The sequence below is a fragment of the Medicago truncatula genome, chromosome 7 (assembly GCF_003473485.1).
Source record: "Medicago truncatula cultivar Jemalong A17 chromosome 7, MtrunA17r5.0-ANR, whole genome shotgun sequence".
Classification (NCBI taxonomy): domain Eukaryota; kingdom Viridiplantae; phylum Streptophyta; class Magnoliopsida; order Fabales; family Fabaceae; genus Medicago; species Medicago truncatula.
In genome coordinates this window covers 10006541-10020043 of record NC_053048.1, presented here as the reverse complement: position 1 = coordinate 10020043, position 13503 = coordinate 10006541, and the positions used below count along the sequence as shown (strand labels likewise).

The following is a 13503-nucleotide window of genomic DNA, read 5'->3' as shown; positions in this document are numbered from 1 at the left end:
GAACTCCCTTATACTAACTTATACTACTGGCACTTTGAGAATCTTTAAATGTTAATGCACCACTAAGATTAAAACGCGTTTCCTTAAAATACCTATTCATACATTTACTCAAGGGAAGCAAATTTGTGTTTTTCTTATTCACTTTAAAACAAGATGTGGATATATCAAGAAGACTTAAAACACAAGAGTTTGCTTTCTTGTACAAGAATCAATCAAATAAAAGGAGACAATGAAAATTTTGTGTCATGATATTTTCAATAAAAAATAGCTACTTAACCATGCCTTTTACAATAAAACAAAACAAAAGAATAAAGTTCAAGGGAGTTTGGAAACACTACGACTAAAGACACTTTATTAGGCTCCCCCCACACTTAGGAGAAGCATTGTCCTCAATGATTCAAAATAAGAAAAAGAAGAAGAAGAAGAAGAAGAAGAAGAAGAAGAAGAAGAAGAAGAAAAATAGAGAAGAGTAGAGGAAGAGGAGAGCTCACAATTTTATGGAAATCCACAAGGTGGACCTTGGAGGTGAAGGTGTTGCATCATGATCGGAACATTTGATTGTGTTATTCATTTATTTGATTGCCCCTTAGGACATCGTTTCTTATCCCGACCATTTCAACACCTTGTTTTTGTTGCTCAGTGTATATTATTTGAACTTTGGTTTGCATCCATGCCCACCGTTTATCATTATAGTTTCCACCGGCTTTTTGTTCATGGTGTTGTGCACCTACCTCCTCTTCATCACCACCATCATCATCACCATCATCTTGTACCTGTGGGTTAGTACCAACATAAAGCAAATTTTCCACCACCTCCAGATTAGTAATGTCCGAATTAGGTAGAATAATCAAACAATTAGTTCTAATAATCCTCCATTCATATTGATAATTGTGAGTATGGTCATGGGTTCTAAGGAAAGACAAAGTAGTGAGAGTATATAAGTTTGGATAATAATTTTCATCTATCCTCTTGATCCCTTGATTCACACTCACCCTAAACCTCTTAGCAATAAAAGTGATGATTCCACCTACCATTATATCACCCTTATCATCCGGTTTCTTTTTATTAATTGAAACAAGATAATCAAGCAAAAAAATAGCAAATGTTAACATGGTGGTTATAAAGCATGTCCGACAACATAAATAGCTCATCATTCCTACCTCTTTTCTACTCCATATGGTGCAAGCAATAACCGTGTGAAGGTACCTAAGCACAGGGTTGGGAATTTATTCAACAGCCTAATCACATGTTCATCTATTTCTAGTCTATCCATAGCATTAACATCAAGGTACCTGCAAGGAGAGATAGTTCTAGAGATTAGAGATTTATACCTATTGCTTTGCTCGGAATCCTTGAATTGGATCCCATGATTCGGGTTGTTGATTGCTTCTTGCTTGCACCACTTTTGGAGGCTTCAATCTTCTCACCTTTCCTTTTTGATGCCATTGACCTTAGATTGGTTTGGTTGTGGGTGGATGAATGTTGGTGAAGTTTGGAGAGAATTACGGAAGAAGGATTATAGATGTTATTTGATTTGGATACGGGAAGAAAAAATAAAATAAAAAATAATTTTTTTTTTTTTTTTTGTGCTGATGGGTTGGCACGGCCGTGCCAACTTAGGCACGGCCCGTGCTAACTTTCTGGAAAAAGAGGGAAGATTTTTTTTTTTTTTTTTTTTTTGGGTGAGTTTCTGGTCAATGGCTTCAAATCTTTTTCACTTTTTCGCATCATATTTGGACAAATACCTACAAAACAAATTAAAACAACAAAGCAAACAAAATAAAAACAATAAAACTCATGGGTTGCCTCCCACGAAACGCTCTTTTAGAGTCATTAGCTTGACGATTAGAAGGTTTCTCTACCCAATACCCAATCTTTCCCAAAGGGATAGTGGCATCAACCTGAGATTCTCTCCCAAATCACACATAGTTTTTTCAATGGTTTCACTCTCAATCACACAAGGGGTGGAAAAACTCTCAATCACTATGAGGTTAGGCTTAACAAGCCTTTGTGGGACATGGATTTTGAGTTTATAAGGTGGTGAAACGATTGGCTTATCACTCTCTCCTATGACTTTCTCACCTTGTTGCTTTTCACTCTCTATCTCACCCTCAATTGTCTTAGTTTTCATAATGGGGTCCTCTAACTGCTTACCATCCCTAAGTTGAATAGCATTTATAAGGTCTTTGGGGTTGGCTTCAGTTTGACTTTGAAAGACATCGGGGGTTTGAGAGGAAGTAGCTACTTTTTGGGCTACTTGAGAGATTTGAGTTTCTACCATTCTAGTGTGAGTAGCAATGGAGTCCACTTTAGATGTAAGCTTAACAAAAGAGTCATTCAAAGATCCAGTTTGATTTTTAAGTTCTTGAAATTGCTTGGATTGCTCCATAGCATGTTTTTCTAGTAAAATTTCCAAGCTGGATTTCTGAGAGACTCTTTCGTTGTTTGCACAAATGGGTGGTGTTGTTTGTTGTCCAAAGGTATAAAATTTTTGCTCGGGACTTTTAGCAACACTACCTAGTTGGCATTCAACATCAGTATAGTCGAGTATTCCACAAAATTCACAAGGTGGTGAAACAAGAGCAGGTGTGACGACACTTAGAGATAATTTATCAAATTTTTGAAGAAGTGTGTCCACCTTAGCAGATAGATGATCAAGGGTAGAAACCTGGCACATACCTTCCTCTTTTTTAGAGGGTGGAGGAGTACCTTCAGTGATAACTCTCTCACTTGTCCACTGATAGTGGTTGTATGCCATGTTCTCGATCAAATCATAGGCTCCTGTGTAAGTTTTATTCATCAAAGTTCCACCTGCAGCTGCATCAACATTCATTTTTGTGGAAAACAAAAGACCATTATAAAAAGTGTGGATAAGAAGCCAATTCTCAAAACCATGATGGAGGCAAAGTCTAAGCATTTCTTTGAAACGCTCCCACGCATTGTAAAGAGATTCACCATCTTTTTGAGTGAATTGTGTGATTTGACTCCTTAATTGAGCAGTTTTACTATGGGGAAAGAATTGGGAAAGAAATGCCTTCCTCATTTGATTCTATGAAGTGATAGAACCAATTTGCAATGAATGAAACCAAGCACTAGCTCTATCCCTCAAAGAGAAAGGAAAGAGGTGCAGCCTTACGGCCTCTTGGTTTGCCTTCAAAGTTCCACTGAGTCTTAAAAAAGTTGAAACATGAAAATTCGGATCCTCAGTGGGTGATCCGAAAAATTGATTTTGCTGCACCAGGTAAATAAGTGCAGGCTTTATTTCAAATTTAATATCCTCAACCGTTGGGTACACAATAGTATCGTACGGCTCATCTGAAGATGTGATTGCATACTCTTTGAGAGCACGCTTCTCAGCCATATCGTTATTATTGTGTGTTTCTTTGAGCCATCCCTGAAATCAAAGCGGTTAAAGATAGAAAAAAAAAATAATAAAAAAAAAATAAAATAAAATAATGAGAAATGGAGGGAGAGAGATTTTATATATAAATATATATATTTTTATTTTTTATATTTTTATATTTTTTTTATTTTTTATAGAGAGAGAGAGAGAGATAGAATATTTTATAAATATATATATATATATATATATATATATAAAAAGATAAGAAAAGGAAATAAAATATATTTTAAATATATATATATATAAAAAAATAAAAAAATAAAAAGGTAAGAAATATATATATATTATTATATATATATATATATATATATATATATATATATATATTTTTAGACTAACCACTATTAAAAAGTTAATCAAATTACAATAACTCCCCGGCAGCGGCGCCAAAAACTTGATGGGATAAAACCGCAAGTGCACGGTCTTATCGAAGTAGTAAAATAAGAGTATTGTTCCGACAGGGAGTTATGAATTCAATTATCTTTTAACAATGATTAGAATTAAAGTATAGGAAGTAGAAAATTGTATTTTTATATATTTAAAAGAAAATAATAATAAAAGATAAAAGCCTTGGGATTATTGGTTCATCCTAACGACAAGTCCTTCTCAAACCAAACTATTAAACTTATAACTTTATGTTAGACCTAATTTCTCAAGACAGTTTCTCTTTTGTTCCTCTAGCAACCAAGCCTATTTCGCTGACTTGATTACTATTAGATTTTGGTTCCTCTAACAACCAAGCCTATTTCGCTGACTTGATCATTATTAGTTCCCTTGAAGATCGAAACTATATGTCTCAAAGATTGTAAAGACTATTTCGCTGCCTTTACAATCTCTGTCTAAATTCACTTGTTCAAATATCAAAGCTCCACTTTCGTTTTATGAATTGATATTTGAGATGATGGATAAACAATTATCAAACCCTCCACTTTCGTTTCCACAGTTTGATAATGGTTGATCCATGTTAAAGCGGTGAATTTAGATAAGGAATTAGGGTTACATAAGATTAAGGTTTAAAGCTTGGTTTGATTAGGATTATGTCATTAGACTTATCCAATAATCCCAAGACAAGAGAAGTCTACTCACTGACGTTCATCGTAGACAAGGAGAAGAAGAGAGAAAGCATAAAGATAAATAACAAGAAAGTAAAATGAACTTTTATTAGAAAGACAATTGTCACATATTGTATTCCAAGAAAAGATGAATATTTGTGATGGCTAGCTACTCTATTTATAGTACACAATTGACTTAAAATCTAAGCAAGTATATTCCAAGAATATTCCTCGGTAGATTGTGCGCCAAAATAGAATAGCTTGGAGTCCAAGCAAAAGCAGCAAAAGGTCTTCTGGAGGGTGACACGGCCGTGCCAAGGCTAGCACGGGCCGTGCCAGGCTTCTGACTTGTGGGAGATATATTTTGTTTCCCAATCTTCGTATTTTCGTGTCCAATTTGCTCCAAATCCCTTTCTTTTGCTCCAAGACTCAATCCATCCAATATTCTTCCCTGAAATATAATAAATTGCAATTTAAAGTAAACTATCCTAAAAAGGAAATAATACTAATATAAAATTATATAAAATCTAAATAAAACTAAACTAAAAAGCATATTAAAATAGCATATAAATGACTCATCACTTGTCCGACACGTGTCGTACGTGCGTGCTTCATAGATAATATGAGCCTATATGGATGCTGGAAATAAACCTCTTTTAATAGTGGAAAAAGTACTACTCAATGAAGTCATATATTAAGTAGAGGACCTGCCGAAAATTCAGCAATAAAGAATCAGAGCAGATGCAAACCCTATCATATGTGACTTAAGCCACCAAATCGCTCTGATTTTCTTTACTTTTTCATTAAGTACATTATTGACTGATATGTCCAGGATAGGCTTCAATATGTTTATGATACAACTTAGAAAACTTGTTTTCAACATTTTATGAGGGAAATTGAAGTACCTCTGTATTCATTCTTTGAAGAGAATCCAAATAGATATGTTGATTATTCTTTAATTCATTAGGATTGATTTATTTTTATTATTTTTTGTTTTTCCTTTCTTAAGATTTTCTCTAGTGTGTATAAGTTTGCACAACCTCTTTTGTGAAATCCTATTTAAACTGTTCACCTTGATTTAGAGCAAAGTTTCAACTCCTATTTCTCTGTCATTGAGTTTAGCTACCATCAAGGCTTACACTATTTTATAATTTAGTTTTCTGATGGGGTGTCCAAGGGACACTATCATCTGGTCCAAAAGCATTGACCAAGGCTATCCCCAACGCCGGAGGCATTGGAACAATCACATTTTCAAGTACTGACACAGTCGGAAGCTTAGGTTAGCAAACACTAAATCTAAATTGTAAAATGACAAGTTTACAACTGAAAAACTGTGTAAATAGGATTTCGGAATCCACCAAAAATTGACAAAATTCTGAAATTTTATTGAATGAAAAAGTGTATCTCTGGCTACAACTTAAGTGTTTAAAAACTAAGGAACCCTAATGGGTCAAAAATCCATAACATAAAATAAAACAAAAATTATTAAAATTGGGCCTGAAATAATAAAATCTAATTTTCGGCCTTCATGAAACTCGTATGGTGTAAAAAGCTCATACTTAATGCAAAAGCCATGAGTTCCACTTGTGGGTTGATTCCCTTTCCAAAAAAGCATATTGATAGTCATTTGGACACCAGATGTCAAACCTGCATGGTTCCCGTCGAGTTTTTCTTACACGCAACTCCATCTTCAATTCGTGTCGACAGTCTACATACATCAAGCACACACCCCACCATTGGAAGTGGAAGCCACCGATCTAACACCGTGTAAATCTCCACCACTAGAAACAATCCCATGTGCCAGCACTACCACGGTTGTATTCCGATGCATGTGACCCACGTGCTTCGGTACAATATATGTTCCAGTTTGATGACTAACCAAATGTTAGTTTCGCCATTTTCACAACTTTGATGAATGTTTATGCTTATGCCTTATTTGAAGACTCTATTTTATGTCGTTTATTATTTTGAGATGTGGTCAGCTCTGATAGGTGACATCAAGTTCGGATAAAAGGATCATATTTTAACTGCGTACTTCTAATCAAATTTGTACTCTTTTTGGTTTTGAAATGTTATGCTTTGAACCAAAGTTTATTTATAATTGATTTATCTAAGTCTTGATTGAGAATTATGTATATTTGAGTTGTGATATCCTTTACCTCATGAAAATAATTTTTAAACTCGTATTTTAGCCACCTTGAAGTATTTTAATCGACTATAAACTTTAAATATCTAGTTTGTAGTATCAAAAATCGTGGCATACATCCTCAAAACTTATCTCTCGGATTATTCTCATATTTGTGATGCATCCTAAACAACATGCTAACAATGACACTGGCCAATGTGTACAATCGTCATCTTACTAGTCGTGGCGACTTGATGTTATAAGTAGATCAAAGTACAATTTTTCGGAAAAAAGAACCTATTTGTCTTGTCTAGGGTTCTAAGATGAACTTCTATTTGTTTTGTTAGATAATTACTCCCTTCGGTCCTATTTATAAGAGAAAGTTTGGTCAACAAAACTTGATGTATCTAGTTAAAAATTCAGTCTAAATACGTTAACTTTTGTTGACCCAACTTTCTCTTACAAATAGGACCAGAGGGAGTATTTAATTTAATATCTTATATTTTAGTATATTTTCTGTTTGCAATTAAGTTTTATTAGGATTAATTTATTCTAGCAAAGTGCAACCCTAGATTATGTACTTAGGTTGTGAAATGACCTAACATTGCTATTACTGTTTGGATGCTTATATCTTGATATTTATATCCTTATACTAATGACTACCTGTCAAGGAAGTAAGTGATTAAATAACTATTCAAAAGATACCGAAAGTGAGTTGATCCTAGTCGTAAGTACTTAGGAAGTGACATTACTAATACTGAGTAAATTCTATTGAACCTAGGATGTAGCTAATTATTTAATTAGGGAAACAAGCACTAAGGGGAGTGAACCTAGTAAAGCCAATATTGTCGACCTCTCGGTTAGGTAGACGCTGATAGGGCTTCCCGTTTGTAGAACTACTTAGAGGAGAAGGATAATGTGTTATAAGTGTCCTAAGATTCATAGATGGGAAGACCTTCGAGAACATTGGCCTTCATTGCCTTTGGAAACCTAGGAACGACAATTTAAGTTTATGTTTCAACTACCTTTGAATTAGCAAGACCCCGCACATAAGGATCATCGTGTGATCAACATGTGCAGTTAACCATCGGAGGGACAAACCTAGATCAACCGAGATAGTATAGACCCCGCCGTGCGATCAACATGTGCATCTTGGCAACCGACTATGTTAGAACGTCTCAATGGTCTCATCACTTTATAGTCTACTTAAGATAACAAAACGCGACATGATTGTTATTTAATATCCAACAAAATAAATAGGGGGATTCAAAGAATCCTAACTGCTGTTTACTTTTCTTCAAACAAACCAGGTTACTTGCTCTATTGCAAACAGATAAAAATTACAATTTCTAACCCTTAACTCTTTTATTTTATATCGTCAACTTAAAATAAATAACGCGAGTCGTTTAGACGAAACAACAATCTCTGTAGATACGATACTCTACTTATCACTTTATTCCTTGGTAAACGATTTAGTACACTTGCCTAATCTGACCATCACTTGGGCGGTTACGCGAAAGGACCCTTACAGTGGCTCCTACGCAGACTCTCTGGAGAATAACGATGGTTTCGATGTGAAGGAGAGTTTTTCCCTCCGTGGTGGCTTGACGGTTTCTCGCGGCAATGACGACGAGAAGAATGACTATTGCTTCCTTTGTCAGAGTCGTATGGAGGTTTTCCATCATCCCTACGACGGTTTTCACGAATGGAAACAACATCGTCGATAACCACCGGTGTTCTGTGGCGATGATTTTGCTGAGGAACCTCAATTTACGTAGTGATTTCGGTCGGAATATTCTCTTGATTTCCTTCAATCTGTTTGAGCCTATTATTTTGTTGCTGGAGTATATCCACCATATCTGTCAAGAGTTTGTTCGTCTCTGGAAGCAGAATAAGAGGAGCTTCCTCCGTGCGTGAAGGAGGTGGAGGAAGAAGTGGCACTTCCATTGTTGCAGAAGAACGAGTGTTGACTGTTGCATCGTGAACAATGTTGTTTGTGTTTCCTTCGTAATTCACCGGTTCAAGAACTGGAATCGCTTGATCTTGGAGGATTTGAATCGCAAAAAGTTATTCCTGCACGGTGGAGGAATGACTTGTGGCAGTTCTTCTACGAGTTCCGGCAATTTCTTCAGAAGATGGAGCAGTAACTATCAACCGTTATGGTCGAGGAACGTGTAACTGAAAACGATTACGACGGAGGAACATTTAAAAAAAATTAGTTATGGTGGAGGATCGTTAGATCGTGGCAGTTCGCGAACGATGCCCTCCTTCTAGCGCCAAATGATATGTCCGGTAAGAGACTGATGTAGGAAACAAGGGCGGAAAGTGCTCCGATAAGGTAGCGACGAGTCTTTGCGGTGGAACAAGGGGTGCCTGCAGGCACGTTAGCACTCCAACGCACAAGTCAATATGGGAACTGAGAAAGAGTGTGTAAGAAGTGTGGGAAACATGAATCATACATTGGAGGTGAAGCTAAGTCACCCTTATATAGGAATGTGTAAGAATAACTATTTTCGTGAGATGCGGCATGTGATTAGGAGGCGGTTAGAGGACACCTATATGGTGCTTGATGCACGGAGGCATGCTCTAGTGAAGTAAGGTGTACTAATATTGGCGTGCTCCTTTAGGGGATGAACCTTAGTCTGGTGGACGTTTAGTCCATTTGTCATCATTGGATTGACCTTCAAGACGGTCCAGAACATTATGAATTCTTCAAATTTAATGTTATTATATTTTTAAGATTAAAAATATAATAATCATATGCATTAATTTATCATTCTTTTATATTTTAACTGCTCACCACCAATACTTCCATCTTGGTTTACCAGAGGGTAACTTGCATGCCCTCTTGAATGGTCTCTAATGCACGTATTTTGTTGTGAGCTATCTGTCATTAAGCTCTCAAGTTTGCCTGCAGAGTGCTTATATTTATCTCACACGTGATGCAAAAATGGCTCTTTCACATGAAACTTGTAAAAATAACCAAAACTACAAACATAACAGGTTTATTTGGGACTAACTTAAGAGTTCACATGAAACTATATATCTTCCAAATAAGATTGACTGCAGAGTAACTACTCCCTTGGAAGCTTTCATGAAAATGTATAGGTTTATTGAATCTTATCAGCTTAAACTCAAATGTATATGCATAACACAACCACACTATGAAATACTACTCTTGAGAAGTCTCTTATACAGGCTCAATTTATTTACACTTTCATTCAGCATAAGTTGCTACAGCTCCAGCACCAAATCTGCAAAACCAACAGTTGCAAATTAGTCAAAAATACATAAGTATATTCCAATTATAATGCAATGCAAATAATATGATGCTCCATAGTCCATAGTATATTGGTTTGCATTGAAATAGAAAAACCTGTCGGGGATTGAGTTTGAAATTTGTCGTATGCTACATATTATTATATATCACTTTTAAAGAAGGTATATTTTGCACATTGGTAGGGTTTGAGTATTTACAATATTTTGCAAGGGCAAGATAAAGACAATGGGAGGATGGAGTTATGCTTGAAAATGTTTCTTATTCATTGTAACTTGCAAGTATTTTTTCCTTGATTGAAAAATTCCTTGTAAGTATTAATAAGTACATGATGTTATAACCTAAAAAATATTTATGTTAAATAAATAATTTTAGGATAATATGAGCCTATATTGATGCTGAAAATAAAATTTCTTTTACAAGTGGCAAATACTACTCTATCAAGAATCAAAGCAGATGCAAACCCTATCATATGTTTGCTTAAGCCACCAAATCGCTCTGATTTTCAGACTTAATGAAATTTGTGTTTCTGAACAATTAGTTTTTAGAGATATATAGCACTTACACTCTGGATCTGTATTGATCCAGTGCTCATTGTTCCCAAGCGAACCACTGCTTAGGCCATCTTGCGGTAGCTTCCAGTTTATCTCGCAATGTTTAGACCAGTTCTTTGACTTGCTATCTAAATGAAATCTTCTGCCAGTATTCGGATATGTGATGTCTCCGTTCTCATATTCATCGAAGCAGTCACGAGGAGTACTTTTAATCTTACCTTTGTGGGATTTAGTAAAATTATTTGCATTTTTGGTGTCTTTAGGAAAGACTTTTCTGTGAAACTTATATAGAACCTGCACACCCAGATGAATAAACCAAACATATTATGACTTTTTTCATGTGTGTTCAAGATTGATAGCTAAACTAGGTGCAAAGAGTGAAATAATGAGTCCTAAAACTTTTAAGGATAATTTTGAAAAATAAAGCAAATTAATTATTGTTACTAACTAAATTTAACTAACCAACCTACTTAATTTCTTGTGAGTTAATCAAGTAAGTGTTGTTAATTATGTAATAGAATATCTAGTAATAGGGACCAACCTTACACAGCTTTTCATTGGTTGAAGTAGCATGATCAGCAGTATTCCCATAGGTGTTACAGCTTTTTGAAGAACTGAGGACCATATTCGACATTTTTTTGATAATATGCAAGGCAGACCTACGACCTTGCTTTACTTGTGTCTCTCTTACTGATGCCCTCTCTATCCTGACTTCTGTTTTCTCTCGTATCTCGAAGGATGACCCCAATAAATATTCTTGCAGTGGACATATAACCTTGTTTCCAAGATCTTCAGTTTCGAGTCCATCTGTTTTCTTTCTGCTAAGTGTGACGTTGCTACGGAAGCTTATTCTTCCAGATGATTCGTAGAAACATTCTTCATCAGCCTCAACGAATTTCTCAAGCTCGTAACTTATGAGCTTCAGTTGAGTCTCTGTCACGGCTGCATCTTTCATAGGTATGTTACCTAAAGGAGAGGCAAACGTTGGTGTTGCTGGTTCTGCACCGAGTGTTCCAATTGTCAAAAAACCTTGAAATTTCTCAGAGATGACTTCAGATGTTTCTTCTTGTGATTTATCTTCTCTGAACCAAAATTTTTGACTTTCATGATCATGCGGCTTGAAGAAATCGGATTCGTTAATTGAACTGAAACTTGGCTTTGTCTGAGAGTATTTGGTGTCAAGTGTTAGTTGCACTGTAAGACAAGCACAAGGATTTCCTGAAATTGGAGTTTCAAAAGAAAATACTAAATTTGTGAAATTAGCAATTAAAGATAAATATAAAATCTATATCACCTGGTGAAACATTTATTTCTTGCTTGTGCTACTCTTAAACCCTAGAAAGAGGAATATAGAACAATAGTGGTAGGGTGGTGCCGTGGTGGCAATGGAGAGGCTATCTTATATATGCTATCTTCATATTTATCTAAATGAACTGGGGTCCTTGAGAGTGACCGGCCATCAATGTGACAATTTAATTGTGTCAAGGCGTATTCGATGATATTCCTTCCATTCCATATACTCCGTAGTTTAAGGTTTTTGCACACAGATTAGTAAATTATATAATTGATATATATATATATTTTTTTTTTTTTATCGAACATTCTCGTAAAATTATATCAGTATGGAAAATCTACGGCTATAATTAGAAATGATGGTTAATTCTATCTTGAGTTTCTAAAACCCTATTCAGCAAAAATAAAATCGTACACATCAGAGAACATTTGCATTGTCAACCTCCCTTTCCCTTCTCACTCTCGTCCATGAAAGAAAAGAAAGAGAGAATTTCGGAGGAAAAAAAAAAGATAAGAATAATAAGAACAGCTGACTACCAATTGTGAAATCTTTAAAGGGATCAAGATTGGTCTGCCGAAGTTTTCGATGCACCCATTGAAGCAACTGCAGGAGGTAAAAGGTGTGGATCAAGCCAAAGGTTTGAAAGAACATTTTCATCATAAATTGTTAAGAGTTTAGACATACCTTCATTTTGACTCTTTCTTAATTTGATAGCCAATGTCTCCCACTTAACTGATTAATTAGGCTGGTAGTTATAAATAATGAGAATGGAAAAATGTCTCCAAGATTGGGTGGTTGTGATGGATAACGTGGAAAGGCACAAAGACCTTTTCTTTGTGACTCAATTAGTTGGAAGTTTGTAAATGCAAGGGTCTAAGGTAGATATCTGTATGGAGAAAAACAATTAGATAGATACAAAGCAACAAGTAGGTCTTGCTTAATCTACTTTCTTTTGATATTGATGAAAGAAAAAAAAAAATTGAACGGAAAAATTTATTAATAACATAGTCTCTATTCAAGAAGATATAGACTAGTAAAACAGAAAGAACACAGTAAAAGGCATCGTATACGGGCGAAACATCCAACATAAAACCTCTTACGTCTCCTACATCAAAACACCACTAAATACACCACCCAACTAGTTGATGGCTACCAAAACAAGTTCTAAACACCTATCGTCCGCTACTCGTACCAAAAAACTCCAAAAAACCATCAAAACCCTCTGCCAGCACACATTCTCTTCCCACAACTGAACCCAAATAAACACCTGAAAACACTTATTCCAACCCTAATATTGAAGAATTTTATATTCAAGGGTTACAATATCCTTTTTTACATTCTCGTAGAATCATTATTTTAAAGAGAGAGAAAAAGGACATGGATATGAAAGAAAACAAAAGAAAAAAAGGGCTCTAAGCATCGTTCATCCAAAAGATTCGAAATTTATGCATTCAGGCTGGGTTGCAAAATCCTTGGGACTACTAACCCCTACAAGCATATTTCAAAGAGTGAATCTATCCTCAATTGAAGGAACGTTTGATGTGTCATAAAGTGTAGATAAACGAGACCTCTCTGTAAAAAAAAAAAAAAAAAAAAAAAAAAAAAAAAAAGGGTGCCTACATGTAAACAATATCTAAATATTTTTCGGGTGGGCCACCAAAATAAATAATATTATATAAAACAAAATTTATGTTGTAGTTAGTATTAAATATAAAGTTGAGAATCAAAAAATTAAATAGCATAATTGGAAGAAAAAAAAATTGAACAACCTAAATAACTGAAAATTATATAAAATAGA

The 13503-nt window shown here is 35.1% G+C and overlaps 1 protein-coding gene and 1 non-coding gene across 2 annotated transcripts; one reads left to right on the top strand and one right to left on the bottom strand.

The window, feature by feature from the left end:
- Window positions 1-2888: 2888 nt before the first annotated feature.
- LOC112416829 (small nucleolar RNA R71) lies at window positions 2889-2995 on the top strand. Its single transcript, XR_003007344.1, has one exon. It is a non-coding gene; the product is annotated as a small nucleolar RNA R71 (small nucleolar RNA).
- Window positions 2996-9594: 6599 nt separating this feature from the next.
- Window positions 9595-12395, bottom strand: LOC11441882 (protein LAZY 1). Its single transcript, XM_039827827.1, has 5 exons — window positions 12390-12395; window positions 12242-12308; window positions 10953-11629; window positions 10423-10705; window positions 9595-9834 (listed from the first exon to the last, which is right to left on the bottom strand). The coding sequence occupies exons 1-5, from the start codon at window positions 12393-12395 to the stop codon at window positions 9815-9817; spliced, it is 1053 nt and encodes a 350-aa protein (XP_039683761.1). The 3' UTR covers window positions 9595-9814.
- Between the last annotated feature and the right edge of the window lie 1108 nt (window positions 12396-13503).

Bases quoted from the DNA above. Each gene is read 5' to 3' on its own strand.
- LOC11441882 (XM_039827827.1), bottom strand. The intron at 11,630-12,241 runs GTAGTCAGCTGT...CTCCAATTTCAG, and splicing joins CTTTAAAGATTTCACAATTG to GAAATCCTTGTGCTTGTCTT. The intron at 9,835-10,422 runs GTAAGTGCTATA...TTGGTTTTGCAG, and splicing joins GATCAATACAGATCCAGAGT to ATTTGGTGCTGGAGCTGTAG.